General features: G+C 41.2%; 1 protein-coding gene across 1 annotated transcript in view; it reads left to right on the forward strand.

Annotated features, from left to right (window-relative positions):
• The window catches only part of COL4A4 (collagen, type IV, alpha 4), a 103,391-nt gene that overhangs the window by 29,326 nt on the left and 51,764 nt on the right, over window positions 1–22,301 (forward strand). The window contains exons 10-19 of the mRNA XM_015417825.1: window positions 488–568; window positions 988–1,041; window positions 1,629–1,688; window positions 10,341–10,385; window positions 10,991–11,044; window positions 13,944–14,013; window positions 14,107–14,211; window positions 16,362–16,526; window positions 21,420–21,516; window positions 21,748–21,907. Coding sequence (XP_015273311.1) covers window positions 488–568; window positions 988–1,041; window positions 1,629–1,688; window positions 10,341–10,385; window positions 10,991–11,044; window positions 13,944–14,013; window positions 14,107–14,211; window positions 16,362–16,526; window positions 21,420–21,516; window positions 21,748–21,907 — 891 coding nt within the window. The remainder of the gene's footprint in view (window positions 1–487; window positions 569–987; window positions 1,042–1,628; window positions 1,689–10,340; window positions 10,386–10,990; window positions 11,045–13,943; window positions 14,014–14,106; window positions 14,212–16,361; window positions 16,527–21,419; window positions 21,517–21,747; window positions 21,908–22,301) is intronic.

Genomic DNA, 22,301 nt, shown 5'->3' on the forward strand with positions numbered 1-22,301 from the left:
GGGGGGGAGAAGCCGGGCCTCGCTGCCACCTCTGCCTCCTCCCCGGAGCCGGCAGGCAGGCCGGGGGGCCCGGCGGGCGGGGGGGACACCGGCCTCGCCGCCGCCTCCTCGGGGAGATCGAGGGGGGGATGGAGGAGACGGAGCTCTCCTCCCCCCCAGCGAGTATCGCGGGTCCCCGTCTTGTTTACTGCTATTTGTCTTCAAGAAGAAGTGAAAACCTCAGTTTGTTTAGATATCTATTCCCCATATTTCTACCCAATGAGGACCCAAAGTAGTTTAGAAGGTTCCTCATAGCAGTGACCCTGTGAGAGATAGATAAATCAGCACTATCTGGCACATGCTAATATGTGAAGAAGAATTGATGAGATGGTAGCATAAGAAAGAGTTAGTAGATATTAGTTGAAGGTTCTTCAGGTATAGAATTATAACCCTGCAACTAAGTTCATGGGCCTATTTACTCAGTTTCATGTTTATCTGGATTTTATAGGGCGATGTGGGGCCTCCTGGCTCTCCCGGACAGCCATTATTGGTTGGACCTCCAAGTTCTCATCTGCTAAAGGGAGAAAAGGTATACAAATCATAGCATCTGTTAGTAATGGTAACATTTGTTGTATGGCAATTAATGTCCAATTTACTTGGAAGTCTCCATGGATTTATTTGGAAGTTTAAATTATTTTCATCTAGGTAACTGGGATATGCTTTAATTACCCTAACACAGCTTGTGCAAAGCAAAAGTGGAATGTTCATCCTGCTAAGCTGTGTATCACCTCCACACCGTGGAACCTCTGTATTCAAAGGAGATGTCATGGTACATTACTTGGTACAACTGCAGACATAACAGTAATACAATATAATTTTGCAGAAAAAGTGTTATAAATGGCAAGGGTGCCTTTGATTGTTACTCTCTCCAAAATGAAATTACCTGTAAGAAGCTGTGTATCAACTATGGAGAAACAAGACGGTTTAATGAAATATTTTAATATTTAGGGTATAAAAGGAATGCCTGGATTGATTGGCTCCAAAGGATTGCCTGGCCCCCAAGTAAGTATCAGTGATTTAGTTCTGCATGCTTAATTAGGTATTTCAGTTCTGACTGCTTAGGTCTTTTATCTCATGACTTACCAAAATGCTGACAAGTAGTTTTCCTGGCTAAAAAGTGTATTTTCTCTTTTTTAGGGTTTATTTCTTATACAGTTACAGAACAATTTATGTCAGCAGAGATCCATCTTACTAATAAATGTGTATATGGCTATAGTTTCTTCTTTTTCTGATTTTTGGGAAGAAATCACTTGTATAGTTTAATAAAATTTTCTGATTATGCATCAGTCACAGACTATGCCTGTGATCTGAGAGCCTTTACACTGGGGAATCTGTCAAGAGGACTCTTTAGATGGGAACAAATACTATGCCTACATGGGTAGTAGTTTCTATTTAAAGAGCTGTTACAATGGATCCCCAAACTACTTTTTAAACTTGAGAGGTTTAAGAAGCAGTGGATGTATCTTCTAAGAGAGAATCTGCCAGAATATCAATATGAGTACAAGGATACCGTATGCCACATCTGTGGCTCACTGCTAAAGGGTTTATCTCTTTATTCGAGCTAAATGCTGTGATTTGAATGATAACAGGGTGAACTTGGAAATGGAAAGAAGGGGGAAAAGGGGACTATTGGCTTTCCTGGAATACAGGTAAGGATGTTTCAGAAGAAACCAATTCATTTTCCAAACATATCTGGCTCTTCTACCTTTCTCTAGCAAAAAAGCCTCTTGTTTTGAAGGAATCATTTGAGACCTGAGGAAGGTGCTACTAGTAGTAGAGAAGAGTCATAGGATGTAACCCACTGTCCAGTCTCTTTGACTGTATTAAATTTCATATTTTAATACTTTGCATATTATGAATGAATGAATGAATGAATGAATTTGAATGAATTTTATTGTAACAGCGATTAGCTAGCAATATAAAACCAGAAAAAATGAATTACAATGGCCAAATAATAAAATTTCCAAAATTCAGCGAGGTAAAAAGAGCTAACATTATAAACGTTACGTTCCTTAGAACCAAACTAAAAGTACGCTGCCATAAAACACAGTATAGTATAAAAGAATAAAACATATTACCAAAGGGAACGGTATGAGTTAAAATCATCAGTCCTAACCCGAGTGCCAACCATCATGCTGATGCGCTTCTACCACCAAGGAACAAAATTTCGCGATCTGATGGAGCGCTGTGTGTTCAAGGTTAAGAAACAAGTTCTCCACCTTGTCCTGATCCGAAGTGCCTGCCAGAAGGGGATCAATAAGTTTAGTACGAACCTCTTTAAATAACGGGAATCTTAGGAACACATGTTCCTGGGATTCAATCTCCCCCAACGCACACAAGCATAGCCTCTCTGTTCGGGGTATTTTTTTAAATTTACCCTCAAGAACTGCAGAGGGTAAGGCCGAGCATCTGGCCAGAGTATATGCCCTCCTAAGTTTACGGGACTCCAAAACGTTAAGATATGGGGCCTGCGCAACGATGTATTTAATTCTAATTGGCGCTATAAATGTTGGGGACACCTGTAGATCTAATTGACGTTCGGTATCCTTGAGCCTCTGTCTTATTTCTAACTTAGCTCGGTCCCTACCCATCTCCAAAAGCGCTAAGCTGCACAATTCAGATGAAGTACGAAATTCCAGACTTCCTCCCCTGTAGCCTAGAAACCAGCATACCGGGAATTTAATATATCTCTAACTTTCTGTAATAATAATAATAATAATTTTAAAAATGCACATTACAGGGCTGAGAGGCTGAAATTCAGGGGACATAAGGCATGGCCAAGTTACTTATTAATACTAGTGGGACTTCAATGATTACGACATTTTAACAGGCTTTAACAGGCGGTGGCTCAAGGGGTTAAGACGCTGCACTGCAGGCTGTGGAAGGTCGGTAGTTTAGCAGTTCGAGACCCAAGTGTGCCACATGACGCAGTGAGCTCCCGTCTCTAGTTCCAGCTCCTGCCAACCTAGCAGTTCGAAAGCAAGACATTGCAAGTAGATAAACAGGTACCACTTTGGGGGGAAGGTAACAGCATTCCATGTGCCTTGGTGTTCAGTCATGCCGGCGACATGACCACGGAAACGTCTTTGGACAGCGCCGGCTCTTCGGCTTGGAAATGGAGATGAGCACCACAACCCTAGAGTCGGACTCGACTGGCTTTCGAGCAAGGGAACCTTTACCTTTACCTTTAACAGCAAAAACGCTATTGTTGAACATTCCTGCGGCTGGTTGGAGATAAGCGCGCAACCGAAAAGTGAAACTGACGAGGAGTATCGCGGGAAGAAAGGGGTCAGTGTACCAGCATTTTCCTTCCGACGACAGACAGTGAGTATAACTCCTAGAGAGGACCGGTTTAGCCGGAAGAAGTCGGAAGAAGACTAGAGGGGAACCGGATGTAAGCGTAAGCGCACAGACGGGACCCGGAACAACAAAACCGACCTACTCTACCTAGAAAACCACAGAGAAGTTGCGCCCGACATTTTTAGGAGGACCTGAAACTAAATTGCTTTTTTAAAGGTTTCAAAACTATCTGACTTTAGCGAAAAGAAGGAGAACAGCCTGTTCGCATATAAGGCTTTGGACTTTATGATCAAAAAGAGCTTTTAAAGTGAAACAGCCTAATTTGCCAAAACGGAGACCAGAAGAGGAAGAACAGGCTCAGAAGCGTCTGAAGCCGCATCAGCCAGACCCAGAGTAGCCTCAACTTCTACACCCAAAATGTCAGCAAAGGAGAAGAAGGAGATACAGGCTGCAATGGAAGCTATGGAAAAAAGGATGACGGATGCGATTCAGGCAATGGGAACCAAGATAGAAGAACATCTAGAGAAACAAATGGAAAAGCAAATGCAAATACATCTAAAACAACTTGAAGAGGCCCAAGAAAAAAACATTACCGCAATTAAAGAACTTGTAAAGACAGAAATAACATCTATTAAACAAGAAGTGGAAGGAGCCAACAAGGTCATACAAGATATGGCAACCAAAGTATCAGAGGTTGAAGAGAAAAATCAAGAAAGCAGATAAGAAACATGATTCCTTGGCACAGCAATTTAGAAGATCTGAAACAATGACAGAATTCAGAAGAATGCAAACCCATCTGAGATTCAGGGGAATAGCCGAGAAAGAAGATGAGAACATTAGAGAGACAATGATGAAGGCAATAACAGCATATTTGGATGAAGATGATGGGGATTTGGACAGAGAATTTGATTTGATCTACAGAGTGAATTCTAGAATCGCAGAAAAAAAAGAATCTACCAAGAGATGTCATTGTGCAATTTTTGACAAGAAAAACCACTGAAGACATTTTTAAAAAACAATTCACCAACCAGTTGACCATAGAAGGTAATAGAGTTATGATCATGAGGGAACTCCCGAGAGCAATTTTGCAAGACAGGAGGAGATACAAAGCACTGGCAGACAAACTGAAGACCATGAATATCAGGTTTCGATGGGAGATCCCACAAGGACTGTCTTTTAACTACAAAGGAGGAAGGGTGATGATCAGGTCGACAGAGGACATGTATAGATTCAAAGGGGACAATTTAGATGACTTTGGCGAAATGTAAAAAAAAAACAGCACAATGGAAGTTAAACTATTGTCATGGAATGTTAATGGACTAAATTCACCAAATAAGAGAAACAGAGTCAAATGTTGGATACAAAAACAAAAATGCAACGTGATATGCTTGCAAGAAACTCATATCAAAAGACAAAATGAAAATCTTGTAATAAACAAATCTTTTGGAGAAGAATTTCACTCTCTGGCTGTAAATAAGAAAAAAGGAGTGGTGACTTATGTCAAGGCATCTTTACAACCGAAATAAATTTTTAAGGATTCTGAAGGAAGATATGTAGGGGTGGAGATTTTAGAACAACAGAAAAAAATCTTAATAGTAAATATATATGCACCCAATGGAGCAAAAGAAATTTTCTTTAATGACTTGGCAAAGCAACTGCAGCAGCAAACCTATGAACAAGTAATTATGGCTGGAGACTACAATGGGACAGTTGAAGTTTTGGATAGACAACCGCAAAAGGGACACGGACATAGTGGCAAATTGCCAAAGACTTTTTTCGAGTTAATAGAACAAGAGAAATTGGAAGATGTATGGCGAAAATGGAATTCAACTACAAAGGATTTTACTTTTTTTCCCAATAGACATAATTCCTTCTCTAGGATTGATATGATATGGATGTCAGGGGAATTAGCAATTAACACTCGTAAAATTGAAATTTTGCCCAAAGTTATTTCAGACCACAGTCCACTGATATGGAGTATGAAACAGCCTAATAAACAATACTTATGGAGAATAAATGAAGATTTGTTGGACAGGAAAGAAATGGTGGAGTTATTAAAGGAAGAAACAAAACAATTTTTCCAGCAAAATCTGAACAAAGAGACTCCTATCCATGTGGTGTGGGATGCCTACAAGGCGGTGATGAGAGGACTTCTCATCTCACAAAACACGAGGCAAAAGAAGGAGAAATTTAAGAAACAAGCAGCAGTTCTAGAGAAGATTACACAAAAAGAAGCAGAATTAAAGAAAAGACCGGGGAAAAAGACGATTATAAAAGAACTACAGCTCCTGAGAGAACAATTAAATGTTACATTGAACCAAGAAATGTATTGGAACTTAAAAAAACTCCAACAAAAATCTTTTGAAGGAGCGAACAAACCCGGGAAATATCTGGCTTGGCAATTGAAAACAAGAAAAGAAAGAAGAGTTATTTCAAAGATAGTGGAAGAAGGGAAAGAATTCGTGGACCCTATAGGCATAAAAAGAAGTTTCTTCAAGTATTATGCAAAATTATTTCAAGGCAAGAAAGCTGATCTTGAAAAAATAAAGGACTATCTAGACAACACGACACTGCCAAAAATACAAAGCGAATTCAAAGAACTATTGAATGGTCAAATCCAAAAAGAAGAAGTGTTTAAGGCAATAGAAGAAACTAAATTGGGAAAAGCACCAGGGCCGGATGGTTTTACAGCAAAATTTTACAAAAAGTTAAAAGAAGAAATAACCCCGGCCCTGGTGACCCTATCAAACGAAATAAGAGAAAACAAGACAGTGCCTGATACATGGAAAGAAGTGATTATTTCATTGATACCGAAAGAAGGACAAGACCTAACGAACGTTAAGAATTACAGACCGATTTCGCTTTTAAACAATAACTATAAGATCTTCGCCAAAGTTATAGCAGAAAGGGTGAAAAACTATTTACAAGCAGTGATCTCTGAAGAACAAGCGGGTTTTTTTTACCAAGAAGACAAATAAGAGATAATGTAAGAACGGTAATGGATGCAATTGAGTATTATGAAAAACACCCAGAGAAAGAAGTAGTATTTTTGTTTGTGGATGCTGAAAAAGCGTTTGACAATTTAAATTGGGATTTTATGTTTCAATTGATGGATAAAATTGAAGTGGGGCAAGACTTTAAAAATATAATTGAAGCGATCTATTCAGACCAAAAAGCAAAATTGAATGTAAATAAGGAATTAACAGATCACTTCAGAGTACAAAAAGGAACAAGACAAGGTTGCCCACTTTCTCCTCTATTGTTTATCTGGGCGTTGGAGGTATTATTACGTAAGATACAAGAGGATGGAGAGATTACAGGATTGAGATGCAAGGGTTATACATTTAAGTATAGAGCGTTTGCGGACGATGTAATGTTTATAGTGGAAAATCCTTGTCAAGAATTACCGCTCTTATTTCAAAAAATAACCGACTTTGGTGAATTGGCAGGTTTTTATGTAAATAGAAATAAGACTAAACTGTTATGTAAAAATATGACAAAAAAGAGGCAAGAAGAAGTACAAGAATTGGTACACTGTGAGGTGGTAAAGAAGACAACATATCTGGGAATTGAGTTAACACCAAAAAATATGGACTTGTATAAAAACAACTATGAAAAACTTTGGAACAAGTTAACACAGGATTTTAAGAAATGGGATAACATGAACCTATCCCTTATGGGGAGGATATCCGTGGTTAAAATGAATGTGTTACCAAGATTGATGTTTTTATTTCAAACCATCCCAGTATTGTACAAGACTGATATTTTAACCAAATGGCAACAGGAGATCTCGAAATTTGTTTGGGCAGGAAAAAAGCCCAGAATTAAAATGAAAATTCTCTGTGACGCTAAAGAAAGAGGAGGACTGCAGCTACCAAACCTAAGATTGTACTATGAAGCAGTTTGCTTAACATGGATGGAACATTGGGTGAAATTGGACAATAAAAAACTGCTGGCACTGGAAGGCCATGATTGCAGGTTTGGTTGGCATGCATATTTATGGTACGAGAAGACAAAAATGGATAGCTTTTTTAAACGTCATCTGGTAAGACATGCTTTATTTTTGACATGGACAAGATATAGAAAATATTTTCGAGATGCAAGACCATTATGGATTGTACCAGCAGAAGTTTGGACACCATATTCAAGACAGCAAGGCGAGGAATGGTTGCCTTATAGAGACTTAATAACAAAACAAGGAACATAATGGGTAATGAAAGGGCAGAATGAAATTCAATATAATTATGGATGGCTAAAATATATGCAATTATATGATATTTTTAAAATGGATAAGAAAAACTATGGTTTTAGAGAAGATAAAAACGAAATAGAAACTGTTTGGGAAGGTGGAGGGAGAAAAATGGTTTCTAATATGTATAAAATATTGTTGAAATGGTTTACGGAAGATGAATCTGTAAAAGAACAAATGATAAAATGGGCCGTTAATATGAATAAGGAAATAACTATAGATACATGGGAGTATTTGTGGAAAAATTCTATGAAATTATCTGTGTGTACCAATGTAAAAGAAAATTGTTACAAAATGATATATAGATGGTACATGACACCTAAGAAAATTGCAAATATGAGAACTTGTCTAGTAAATGCTGGAAATGTAAAAAACATGAGGGCTCATTTTACCATATGTGGTGGACATGTGACAAAGCTGTGGATTTTTGGACAAAGGTCCACAATGAAATGCAAAAGATTCTAAAATGTTCTTTTAGGAAAGCACCAGAAATTCTGCTCTTAGGTTTGAAAATGGAAGAATTGAATGTAACAAAAAAGACATTGTTCTGGTATTTGATAACCACAGTTAGGATGGTATATGCCCAATATTGGAAACAGGAAAAAATACCAGATTTGGAAGAGTGGATACGAAAAGTTCTGTTCATGGCCGAAATGGACAAAATAATGAAAAAGTTGAACAACGAAGAAGACCAGAAATTTTTTGAAGAATGGAGTGACTTTAAATCATATTTAGAAAAAAACTGGGACGTGAAACATAATTTACTGTGTCTAGAACAATATTAAGTATGTGATGTTATCTTGATTTTACTGACTATGTATGACATGAGGGAGACGCATTGCGGGAAGCCTTTTTGGGGGAAGGGGGGGAAATGGGTTTTTTGTAACTGTTGGATAAATAGATGAAAAATATGTGACCAAATAGAAAAAAAAAATCTTTTTGAACAAAAAAAGAAGAAGATGGAGTATAAGGCAATCATGGCTTCAACCTTCAGCACTTTGCATATTATCTTTCTATTATATTTTATATTATTTAATTTCCTATCTGATTTTAAGCATTATTGTCACACATCTGCCCTAAGCATGCCTGGTGGGACTTTTGACTTTCTTTAAATAGGTGACCTTAATGCTATAATCTAATTGCTTCTGACATTTCCCTGGGATTCAAATAAGATTTACCATGCATTTGGGGGAGGGGATGGGGAGGTGCTGTTCAAGAAACTGAAGTCAAACGATCACTGTGCATATGGACCTGATATGTACTTTTTAACATCCTTGGAATCAGAGGTCATTTCGGGGGGGAACGCAGTTCCCCCGGGTGAGGTGCAGGGGGGCGGGGCACATGACAAAGCCCCGCCCCCTGCTTCCGGCCGCCCTGCTTCCAGCCCTCATTTAGGCAGGAGAAGAGGGAGGGTAAGTTTCTTCCTCCCCGCCTCTCCCCACCCCTGCCTGCCTGGGGCCAGGGAGGGCCTTGGCGGGGCTTCCTCGCACTCCCACTGGCCTTGCAGGTCCACCACCGGGCCCCTGATGTCAGGGGGTGTGGCATATGCTAATGAGTTATGCTAATGAGTTCCCCTAGCTCTTTTTCTACGAAATGACCCCTGCTTGGAATAACTAACTTGTGTATATAAAGGATGTTCTGGCCCTCAAAGCCATTTTTGTGTAGTCTTATCAACTGAGCAGTGGCTCAGTGGTTAAGGCGCTGAACTGCAGGCCAGAAGGTCAGTAGTTCAGCAGTTCGAGACCCGAGTGCCGCATGACGGAGTGAGCTCCCGTCTCTGGCCCCAGCTCCTGCCAACCTAGCAGTTTGAAAGCAAGAAATTGCAAGTAGATAAATAGGTACCACTTCGGTGGGAAGGTAACAACGTTCCACGTGCCTTGGTGTTTAGTCATGCTGGCCACATGACCATGGATACGTCTTCGGACAGCGCTGGCTCTTCAGCTTGGAAACGGAGATGAGCACCGCAACCCTAGAGTCGGATTCATCTGGCTTTTGAGCAAGGGAAACCTTTACCTTACCTTTATCAACTACTTTAAAATGTATGGTGTTTTTAAAAGTTATGTGTTTCAGCTATGCAAATTTTAGAATACTTCAGCCGTCTGCAAGAGTAGCAAAGGACAGAAACAATTAGTTAAAGTAAAACCTGTTGAAATCTGTGGTATGTACTGGTACATAATGACTCCGTGCTAACCAAAGATTGTCATCCCTGTTTACCATTCAGGCTGTTCTAGAAACTGCTTGAGATGGCCACTAAGTCCCTATGCCCGTGTAACTTGGCAATGTGCCATGCCACTCCTGTTTCCTTTGTTCCTGTTCTGTTCCATGAGTAGGTGGGTCAGGATGATGTCAAGGAGGCAGGCTGGTATCACTCTGTATTGTTTGGTTGCTTTGTCTGGCTGATGAGGGTATCATCAGCATGTTGCACCATGATTAGTAGATGTTGGCAGTGTTGCTGTGTACCCCATTGCCAATGTTATGCTCTCAATTCCTCAAAGTTTTTATTTTTTAAAAAAATATGTTTTCTCTGCTGAGTGTAGGATACTGACTAGCTTCACTGATGCATAGGTACTGGAGTTCTAAGGACTAACCTGTAAATCCATTTAATTATGACTAGCTTTATTTATATCAGGGTCTTATGTGTAGGTGCATTCCAATGATTTAAATGTAATTTACTTCCAGTGTGTTTATATATTCAGTGTATTGTAAATAACTGATGTTTTGTGTGATTCTCTATCTTTTATTTTTACTGTAGGGGACTCCTGGTTCTTATGGATCTCCAGGTTTTCCAGGAAACAAGGTAGAATACAAAAACATGATGTTACTTGTGATTAATTGCTGAAACAAATTTGGGAATATATATTATATAGATACTATGTTGGTAGTATAAATATCAAATATCTTCCATTGTTATATAAGTTACTGTCACTGCTGATGAGTTCTTTTTGTCTTTTTACCATTATCATTTATACTTCTGATAGTGAGAAACCAGGATATTTGATTGCATATTCATTTATTAAATGAATAATGTAGGTTGTCTGAGAAGCTACATTATGATTATAAACTGGCTCTGAACTGGCAAATCTTGTCAGATAGGACTCTAATAGAAGCATATGTACAGTTCCTGATTAAAAGATTTCCCTTCTTTTTATTATTTTATCTTTTCTAGTATAATGTCCATTAAATTAGGGAGTGACATTTTGAAGAATGAGTGTAATTAATGTCAGTGGAACTAATTTGCATGCTAAAATAATCTAAGAGGATCACAACAAATAAAAAAATAATAAAATATACCAGCTGTAGCACAGCGTGCATCATCTGCCTGCTTGTTTTTTAAAATAAGCATTCACTTGTATAGGGACAGAGAGACATATAACACATAACATATTAAAAATATTTTTTCAGGGTGAATTGGGAATTTCTGGGTTTCCTGGGCAACCTGGCTTTCCAGGCACCAAGGTAAGCTTTTAATATGTATATCAAACTTGTATGGAATGTAAACTATTCCTTACCAGCACAGAGCAGTTATTTTAAAATAATCTGATATATATAAAAGCCTAATGTATTGGCAGTTTCCAGCTCTCCCATTAGCTGTGCTGTGCACGCCATCAGCCATCAACCACCACTGAAGAGTATGCACGTGCCATTGGCTGGGTACTGGGTCTGCTCCTCTCACCCACCCACTGCCAGCCTGGCCACTATTATTCCATGACAGAATAAACTTCCAAAACAGCTGTCTCTCCTGATGAAGATGCTTCACCTCCTCCTGCTGCTAGGCTCACTTTTGCTTCACTGGCTGTTGCTAAGCAAGCAAGCTTGTTTCTGTCAGTAAAAGGTAGGGGGAGGAGGCCCTTTCCAGGCCAGTTTTGGCCTTTGAGAGAAAACTCACTGGTGTCCATCATGACTAGAGTTGCCAGCTCCAGGTTGGGAAATTCCTGGAGACTTTGTGGTGGAGTCTATGGAAGGCAAAGTTTGGGGAGGGGAGAGGCCTCAACTGAATAGAATACCATAGAGTCCACCCTCCAAAGCAGTTATTTTCTCCACAGGGAGAGAGATCTATTGTCTGGAGTTCATTTGTGATACCACTCCTCCCCCCACCTTTCACTGACAGAACCAGGTGATCTTCAGGCTCCACATGGAGGTTGGCTACTCAAAGCCTGGCAGTGCCCTCTGGGTAACTTGGATTTATACCCCATTCTTCACTACCCAAAGGAGCCTCAGAGTAGCTTACAATCCCTTTCCCTTTTCCTCCCCACAGCAGACACCCTGTGAGATAGGTGGGGCTGAGAGAGCTCTCTTGAGAACTGCCCTTGAGAGAACAGCTCTGAAAGAATTTATGACTGACCCAAGGTCGCACCAGCAGCTGCATGTGGAGGAGTGGGGAATCAAACCTGGTTCTTCCAGATTAGAGTCCATGCTCTTAACCTCTACTCCAAATTGGCTCTCAACTAGGACAGCCAATGTGGCATAGCAATTAGCGCTTCAGAGCAGGGTCTGCCAGACGTAGGCTCTTGCTGTGGAAGCTGAGTGGGTGATTTCAGACCAGTCACAGACTTTCAACCTAACCTACCTCACAGGGTTGTTGTGCAGATCAAAAGGGGGAGAGGAGGAGGATGTAAGCTGCTTTGGTCCCCACTGTGGAGAAAGACCGTATTTGTCCTCCTGGGGAACTATGGTTGCCAATCTCCAGGTGAGGGCTGGAGATCACTCAGAATTACAACAATTCTCCAGATGACAGAGATCAGTTCCCCTGGAGAAAATGGTGGACTCTTTCTCATTATATCCTGCTGATAATTTAAGCTCCCACCCAGTCATTTCCTCAACCTGAAAAACAGTTCCATGGAAATGCTATTTGTCACATTGGGGTAAATATTCAGTTTCCTATATCTGATGAAGGGAGCTTCAAGTCTTCAAAGCTTATTAACCCCCCCCAAAAAAAAAAACTTGCTAATTTCTAAGGTGTTATTGGACTCTCATCTAGGTCCCCATACATCTACTGATCCAGGGCTACTCTAGTGGGTATCCCTTAGAAGAACAGGGCCAATTTTAAGAACAGCAAATCCTTGATTTCTGTGTGTGGGGGGGAGATTTTGAATGGGAAAGGAGTGGTTAGTCATTTTGTCACTATTTCTGCCATTTCTCTACTCCAGTTAGCACTTTATGCATTTTCCCCCCCCACACACACACACATTAAACTGCAGGGAGAAAAAATTAAGGGAAAACTGGCAAGTGAGGAAATGGTTATGGTGCCTTCATTGCTAATGGGAAAATGCAGCACCAATATAGCATAATGGAGGAATCAGTAACTAGCCCAAAGTTCAGTTGTCTGATCTTGACCCAAGGACCTCCCTTTGTTTTGAAGACAAGTTGCTTTCTCTCACCTAACCCAAGACAGAAGCTGTTTTCATTGTTTACATGAGAGGCTTCAATCTCCAGTACTTCAGATGTGAGCCATTGATTCACTACTGCAAATGCAGAGACAGAGGCAAAGGACTCTAATTTCTGCAGTGTCCAGCTGATTTGGGTGAGACTGTCTCACACACATTCTTTTTCTTTGCAACCCCCCCCTCCTTCTCAGGCAGGCTGTGGAGGCACTTTTTACACATACACTTTTTTCCCCTTTACCTCTTAGTGAGGACCTGGAAAGGCGGGGAGGGGGGTTGCGGAGGCCTTTCCTGGACCTGAAAAGGCAGGGAGGGGAACCGAACCGGAACTTACCTTCCTTCTTCTTTCTCTTCACAGCCAGACTGAGAGGAGGGCTGCTGGAAGTGGGGGGGTGGGGCTTGCTACATGTCCCCACCTCCTGGCCTCCTCTCTTCCAGAGCATCGCTCCGGGGAGCTCTTGCCCCAAAAGAGGCCTGGTTACCTGGGAAGGAGATAGGGTTGCCAAGTCTAGGTTGGGAAAATTCTGGAGATTTGAGGAGTGGAGTCTGGAGTCGGTGGGGCTTGAGGAGGGGTGGGACCTCAGAAAGGTACAATGCGATAGACTCCACCCTCCAAACCAGTCATTTCCTACTGGGGAACCACTGTTGCCAATCTCCAGGGGAGGGCTGGAGATCACTCAGAATTACAAGTGTTCTTCAGAAGGCAGTTCTGAAAAACACTGAGAAAACAGTGGACTCTGCATCATTATACCCTGCTGAGGTTGCCACAGAAAATTGACACTGAGTGCCCAAGGCCTGGGCACCCCCCCAGAGCCTCTTTCTAGAGCTTGTTGTATTTATTTCCACGAAGGGCCTTATTTCTAGTCCCAATATATTTCATTATTGTGCTTTATTATTTTCCTTCCGCAACTATGTATGTAAGGTATGAATATCATTGTATTGTTACATTGCAATAAATCTGATCACTCCCACAGGGGGAACCTGGAAAGAGGGGGCAGCCAGGTCCACCAGGCGCTCAAACAACAGCAGGTGTTGGAATAAAAGGTATAATTAATATTAAATTATTTTAGATTTAATAAAAATCATGATAACATTACATTATTTTTAAAACACCATCCTCTTGATGATCTTGTTTAGGTATTCAAGGAGATCCTGGAGATCCTGGGCCCTCTGGAGATGTTGGTGCCACTGGATTGCCTGGTCCTTCAGGCATGGATGGAAGGCCAGGAGAACCTGGAGCTAGTAAGAGTCTTACAGTAGAACATATAAGGATTTTTTTTAAATCATGTCATTGTATTTGCACGTGTGAAAACATTTGTCTTTATTTATTTAGGACATTTCCATTCTGCCTTTCTAATTAAGTGATTACTGAAAGTGGTTCACAGTATCATACAGCAATAATCGTAAAATAACAAAAGCCATTTGCAAAGGACAGAAAACGGTATATTATCAAGAGCTACAATTTAAAATCAAGCTTAGAAGTTTAGTTTTTAAAGGATTTCCAAACTAAAAACATTTTAGCTGCCATCAAGGCCTGCAATGAAGGGGGATTTAATTGCTGTTATGTCAGTGAAGTTATGCAGACCGCTGCCCTTTGACTTAAAAACCTGTCCAAGTAGCCCTTAATAGTGTACATTAGATCTATTGAGCTTAATTAAAACTTTTCATGAAAAGCACAACTCTGGTGCATGATGAGGAGTCCTATAAGCCATGGGAGTCATGACTTGGACATCATATTTAAGACAGATTCTTTTTTTAAAAAAAGTTTTTTCACTCAACATTAAAAATCATAATGCAGTAAACAGAACTGAGGTTTCTCCATGTGTCAGAGAGTGACTGAGAACTAAATAAATGTGCTGAAGCTTGAAAACTGCATATTGAGCTTGCTGATAGGCTTGTAGCTGGTGCTATAAAATATTATGGAGAGCCAGTATGTTGCATAGTAATTAGAGTGTTAGACTAGGGTTGGGGAGGCCTGAGATAAAGTCCCCATTCTGCTAAGAAATTCACTGTGGATCAATCATACTTTCTCAAATGAACCCACCTCAAGGGGTAGAGTGAAGATAAAATTAGGAGGGGAGAATCATCAGCCTTTATGAGCTCCTTGGAGAAACGGCAGGGCATAAATATGATACATAGGTAATGATCGGTCTGAATGTCATGATAATTATGAATGCAAGAATTTGTTTCCATATTCCTAGAAGGAGACATGCTTCAATGGGCAAAGTCAAGATATGACTTTGGAACATTTTACATTGCTATAAATAAAACTGGTGAAGATACTTTCTTGCCCATTTCACAGGAATTAAGATTAATAAAAGAAATTTGTTCTGTCAAGTAATCTGTCAAATAAAATACATAAACATGTTAACGTCTTTAAGTCCTTTTACTGAGGTGCTTAGAGAAAGACTGAAGATTCTGGCCAGTTGGGAAAAATTGGTGACAGCAGCATTTTTTAGAGAACTGATTAAGCATTTGGAGATCTGTGCAGTTTACTCTCGTGTCTCTGATGCTGTTTCATAGGGAAATGCTTGTGTAGAATATTCCTTAGTTAATAACATAACATATATTTTGACAATAAAAACCATGAGCAAATATTAGAAACTGCAATGAGTTTTCCTTTATAGAAATGCCCTTCTAAATAGTTCTGTTTTGCATATTTGGTGGAGTGATAATAGTGTGGGAGTGTTACTGACCTCATTAGGTAGTTTACAAGAAAGAAGACTCGTGAAACTCGCGGGGGGCGGGGGTGGGGGAGTCCCCAACATGGTGCCTGTGGGCACCCTGGCAACTGCCAACCCCTTGTCTGGTGCCTGCCAAGTGTTTTTACAAAATGGGTGAAGCTGGGTAGGGTTGGCAACTCAAAAGGGTCCCCTCATGGCCCACAGGCAATCAGGTCGCCTACAGGAACCCGCCAAAGTAACGGGCGACATTTCCCAGGAGAAATACTGCACCGGGCACCCAAGGTCATATAGCACAGCAGACAGATAAAAAAACAGCAGACAGATAATAAAAAACAAAAGGAACAGCAGAAACGAAAGTCATCATCTCATCTCCCCGGCCGGCTGACTCCGAGGTGGCAGCGGCGGCGAGCCCAGCTGTTCCCCCCTCCCAAGCGAGGCCGGCGGCGGCGAGGGAGTGTGCAGAGCGTTCCCTGCGCATCCCCCCGATATTTTTTTTAGTTTTTAGATTTTTGTGCACACCTGGGGACCACCCCACGTGTGCACAAAACTCTCCCTCCCCCCCAGGTGCCCCTGATGTGCGGATTTAGATATCCGCACAGAGGGGGCAACTTGGCTATTAGATATATAGATTCCATCAGGTGTGGAGGGGCACAAAAGAGAATATCTTGGGTATAAAATTCCATAGTGTTTTCTTTATCTTTTTAATAGGTGTCCCAGGTTCCAAAGGTAGTTTGGGAATACAAGGTCCTCAAGGTGCTCGAGGAGAGCCTGGCCTCCCTGCTATATCTGAAACTGCTCCAGGAAGACCAGGATCGCCGGGATTACCAGGTTTACCCGGAAGACTAGGAAGCCAGGGCTTGCCTGGGCCACCAGGTACATTAAATGGATTGTTTCAAAGCATTGCATGAGATTAGCAGTTGTTAATAATAACAGGATATTGATGAAAACAGTAAAAACCGAAGTTATTTCCCCTAATGTTTGTTCTGCAGCACTACATATGAGTATATTATAAGTTGAATAAAGAATCTGGTGGGTAGCCATGTTGGTCTGAAGCAGCAGAACCAAGTTTGAGTCCAGTGGCACCTTTAATTTGTTTATGTATTTATTTATTTTCAATTTGTATCCCGCTAGCTAGTTCTTAACATGAAGTCCAGATCTTACTCAATCCTACCATTGTTGTTATTATAATTACTTTACAATACAATAACATTAAAACCTCTTTTATATTTCTGTTCAAGTATCTCCTTCCTTGTTGCTAATTTAAATATAATTCATACTAGGCGCATATTTAGAGCAAAAAGCATCAAAAACATAAACATGCTATGAAATTACAAACTGTCCATTTTTGTTGTTCAGTCACTCAGTCGAGTCCGACTCTTTCCGACCCCATGGACCAGCTCCCGCTGCTGTCCTCTGAAGTTTGCTCAACTTCATGTTCGTTGCATCGATGATACTGTCTAACCATCTCATCCTTTGCCGTCCCCGTCTTCTTTGACCTTCAATCTTTCCCAGCATCAGGGTCTTCTCCAGTGAGTGCTCCCTTCTCATTTGGTGGCCAAAGTATTTGAGCTTCAGTTTCATTATCTGGCCTTCCAGGGAACAGTCAGGGTTGATTTCTTTTAGGATTGACTGATTTGATCTTCTTGCAGTCCAAGGGATTCTCAAGAGTCTTCTCCAGCACCATAGTTCAAACGAATCTATTCTTCGGTGCTCGGCCTTCCTTATAGTCCAACTCTCGCAGCCATACATGACTACTGGGAATACCATTGCTTTGACCATGCGGACTTTTGTTGGCAGGTTGATGTCTCTACTTTTTATCATGCTGTTTAGGTTCGCCATTGCTTTCCTCCCAAGGAGCAGGCGTCTTTTAATTTCATGGCTGCTGTCACAGTAAACCAATCAGTTGTTCCATATCCGGTTCTAACTGTCGCTTCTTGGCGACATGTGAGGTTTCTCAAGAGACATGTGAGGTGGTCTGGTACTCCCATCTCTTTAAGGACCTGCCATAGTTTGTTGTGATCCACACAGTCAAAGGCTTTAGCATAGTCAATGAAGCAGAAGTAGATGTTTTTCTGGTACTCTCTTGCTTTCTCCATAATCCAGCGAATGTTGGCAATTTGATCTCTAGTTCCTCTACCTCTTCGAAACCCAGCTTGTACTTCTGGCAGTTCTCTATCCACGTACTGTGCATTATTCTGTCACAATAACACCTTTAAACTATTTCTATCCACAATTAGTGAGCTACCACCAAGAACAAAGAGTACATCATATATCTTTTCCTTCCCCCCCTCTTTCTAAAGCTTTCCTTTCCTTTTCAATTTCTTTCAGATGTCTCCAATTTTTATATTCACGAAGTTTCTTTTCCAAAACCGTTCTTCCATTTTCCAAGAATCCAATCTTCAATCCTTTTCCCACTTTAAATCTCTTTACCACGTTCTTCCCTCTTCTTTTTCTTTTTTCCAGCTTTCTCTTTTTTAAACATATTCTTTTTGCTATTTCCTTTTCTACTGCACCAATTATTGGTTCTTTTGAGCAATGTCCAATGTCCCTTCCTTTATCTTGAGCTTTTCCCACTAAATTCAGGTGGTCTTTAGACAGTTCCTTCACTCCCTCCTGTAAGTAATCTTGTTCCTCCTTGCATTTTTGAATATCTTGTTGGTTCTCCTTGGCTGCGGTCACACGGAACATTAGCCACGCTAGAGAGACGGAAGACAGGCGGATTTTCCGGGCGTGATCTCACCAGCTCATCTGGGAAGCGTAGTGCTCCCGTGGCTCAACCGAGGCTTCCCGCCGAAGACGCGCGGCAAAAAACTAGTACCTCGGAGGTACTAGTTTCCGGAAACCGCGGGGCAAGGGCGGGCGTCTGATCGCGTTTCCGGTGGTATCCGGCGCCCGCCCATGTCCCCTTGCAAAAACGTTTTTTCCCCCAAGTCTCCGTGGATGCACACAAGCACCCAACGGAGCATGCGCATTTTTGGTGTACACGGAAAAAAACCAGGTTTGCCGCACCGCGCCGCTTCTTTGTTGCACGCAGGACCGTCCTGTGATCAGCACCTCTCCCTACCACGGGACCTCCATGGGAGGTCTGATTGCTTAACCCTGCGTTAGTTTGCCCCGGGGCAAACAGCCACGCTTCCCCCCCCCGCATTTTCCTGCCCGTGTGACCGGAGCCCTTGTTACTTTTATTTTGACTTACATTTGTATATTTTCCCACAAGATTACTACAGGCAGTTTTAACTGCTTGGGTAATTTCTCTCACCAAAAAGTTTTGGAATTGTTCCCAGGTGAGGGTTTTAACTAAAGTATCTGTATCCCATTCTTCCTCAGCCATTCTCAATTTTCTAACACTACCAATTCTTAGACAGAAATTCAATTTTCCAAAATCGCTTTATGCAGTTCTTTTAGTTTATTGTTTTGTTACTTTCCACCAAATCCCATTCATAGCACACAACTGCAGCTCAAATAGGGAAAAAAACCAACCCTTTTCTTACCCCCTCAACTTTACAACAAATTCCATTCCCAGTCCTTTCGCAGCCGCTTCATCATGTTTGGGAACATCTTCTAGGGGTATTTAAATCCAAAATGTTTCATCCTTCAACCTTCTCCTGTTTCTACGCAGTTAAGTCTCTTCTTGTGATGTGTAGCCAATTTTCTTCAACTTTAAAAACAATGGCCGGTCGCCACTAAGGGAAACATGGCAGCCATGTTTCCTCCTCTGCTCCGCTCCTGCTTCAGGGCAAGTCAGCCACACACCCGCCATTTGCCGTCTATGGGGGGGCTGAAAAAGCCCCCTGCTGCTCTCCTCCCTCCAGGAGGTTGAGCCGATGCGGGTAACCCCCGAAGAGCGAAAAGGGAGCAAACGGCTCGGGAGACTCCCGAGACACATCCGTTCGTGACACCAACACCAGAAGCTCTCCCTGCATCATCTGCTACTTGATGCTTTTAACTTTAGATGCCAAGAATCGAACCTGAACTCTTCTGTATGCAAAGCAGATGCTGTTCCACTGAGCTATGCCCTCTTCCTATTTCAGTAGAAATAGCACCATTTAATCAAATTATTTCATTTTGTAAATAATAAATTAAGGCTGAAGGGGCATTCTGTTTCCACCACGTGTCTCCAAAACCCAGCTGAACACAGATGAAGCTGTCTCATATTGAATCAGGTGTGAAAAACCAATAACTTATGATTATAGTAATAACCCTTTAAATAACAAATCATGAATAAACAAAGTTCATGTAAGTAAATTCCAATGATTAATAATAATGATGATGGGAATTCCTCTCAAGGAATATAACAAGTTAGCAAAGTATAAGAATTTTTGCAAGCAAGATTCTTCTGAAGCATAGAGATCCAAGCCTGCCGGGCTTCCCTCTGTTGAAGCTATTGCTGAATAAGGATCCAAGAGCCCAATGAACAATCAATATACGTAGTTTCAAAGACTCTCCTTTTCAAGAGCTGATGATCCTTAAGAATGATTTATCTCCATTGTAAACGAGGTAAACAAGGTACTTCAAAGATGGAACAGATTGTTTGGTCTTTACAGGGTTATTATTATAACCATAAGTTATTGGTTTTTCACACTTGATGTTTTCTATGTGTAATGCGTTTCTTATATGTTCATATTGAATCAGTCCATTGATCCATCAAGGTCAGTACTGTCCACTCAGACTTGCAGCAGCTCTCCAGGGTCTCAGGCAGAGGTCTTTCACATCTTTTGCGTAGTTATTTCAGCTGGAGATGCCTGAAATTGAACCTGGGACCTTCTGCATGCTAAGCAGATGCTCTAACACTGAGCCATAGCCCCTTCTCCAAAGCAAAGTAGGGTCAAAAGGGAATAATTTCCAGCAAAACCCCCCAAAACACAATAGGCTGGAAGAGGCTTTACCCCTTTCTGCCTCTTACTGACTGCCATGACTGCAATTTGTTCTCAAGGAAAAGCAGTTGCTCATGACTTTTCTTCTGGACATCATATTCTCTCCACTGCTGTATGCTTTGGAGAAAGAGAGACCAAGCTTTGAAGATGCATCGAGGAATCAGACTGTGCTGTTTCACTTTAAACTTGAGGAATTGAAGGGAGTGAAGCAGGGACTTATAGATACCTAGCCCAAAAGAAATTCCATGCATCTAGGCAGCCAGTAATCCAGAAAGTGAACCCTAAGGGAGCAGCAGCATGGAAACTTACATGTATCAGAAGGGATACCACATGGCTACACAAAACTGGTATGTCAAAGACACACCAAAGCAAAGCACAGGAACTTCCAAGTCAAAACTGAGCATGGCAAGGCACAACACTCAGTGTACATGGCAGTAGTGAGGCACAAATACCCCAGAAGCCAATTACAGTTTGCAGACAAATTCTGGCTCTAGTTACAGAGTCAGAGGCTTGATAGAAAAAAAAATATTCCTTTTATCTGAGCCTGTAGAAAGAGTAGTGAGATCCAGGTGAGCTAAGAGCTATATTTCCTGATTGGCTGGAGGGGCAGGTTTGTGGCAGAAAATTCCATTGCCCAAATTAGATCACTCTGTGCTAGGAACCTTTAGTGAGAAATACTAAAGTGGACTTTAGTTCTTTCTAACACTCAAGTGCTAAAGTGGGCCAGATCATTTGTACTATAATGGATTATAATTAAATATAGGCTTCAGCTATTGCTGCCATTATAGTTTTTTTACCTGCTTGACATTTCCCCTCAAGAATGAATCTGTTTGAACAATTTGAAAAAAAATTATAACCAATTTAATTGAAAAACTGTGTCTTTGTAATCAAGGTGTTGCTTGCAGTGGGATGGGGTCCCCTGGACAACCAGGAGCTAAAGGCCAGAGAGGTCCATCAGGGGAAAGAGGTGAAAAAGGAGGAAAAGGCAAGTATGGATCTTTCAGAGAACAGATAACTCGCATCTATGTAATTTAATAATTAACAGTGCAGTCCTAAAGACACCCTTCTTAAACCCATTGACTGCGTGGACTTAGAAGGATGTCACTCCACTTAGGGTAGCACTATAATATCCTTAAAATGGCATTCATTATTATTTTGCTTAATACTCCATATTATAAAACTGGTTCAAAGCTTCATTTTTTTTGTGCTCATATAGGGAGTCCAGGCAACTGTTCATGTGGAACTGGTCCCTGTGGCCCACCAGGAAAACCAGGTCTACCAGGTAATCCCGGAAGAAAAGGAGAAACTGGGTTACCTGGAAAATATGGGAAGAAAGGTGACCAAGGTTTACCTGGCAGAATTGGACAACAAGGTTCCATCGTGAGTAACTCCAGCCTATAGGTCATTTTTTGAATTTCCAAGAAGAAAACCACCATGATTTTTTATATTGTTGGTTCTTTTCCTGAGGATACAAGATTGATTTTCTCAGGTTTTGAAAATATGAATTGGAATGTGCTTTGGTATATTGTTATGTCAAAAAGTTCATTTTCACTAGAGGCATGCTTTTATTTCCTTGAAAGGGTATTGTGGGAAATCAGAGTGTTAAAACTGAAAACAGTTGGGTTCAAGTGCACAGTCAACTCCCCAAAACTCCCCAAAACCTACACTGTCAGTGACTAGGGAAGGAGGAATGGGAGCCTCCTCCTCCACCAGCACCTGGTGCAGAGGCTACTGTGTTTGAAGCGGATGGGTGCCCAAGTGTCTACCACTTCTG

This window comes from Gekko japonicus, unplaced genomic scaffold (assembly GCF_001447785.1).
Source record: "Gekko japonicus isolate JY-2015 unplaced genomic scaffold, Gekko_japonicus_V1.1 scaffold302, whole genome shotgun sequence".
NCBI lineage: Eukaryota > Metazoa > Chordata > Lepidosauria > Squamata > Gekkonidae > Gekko > Gekko japonicus.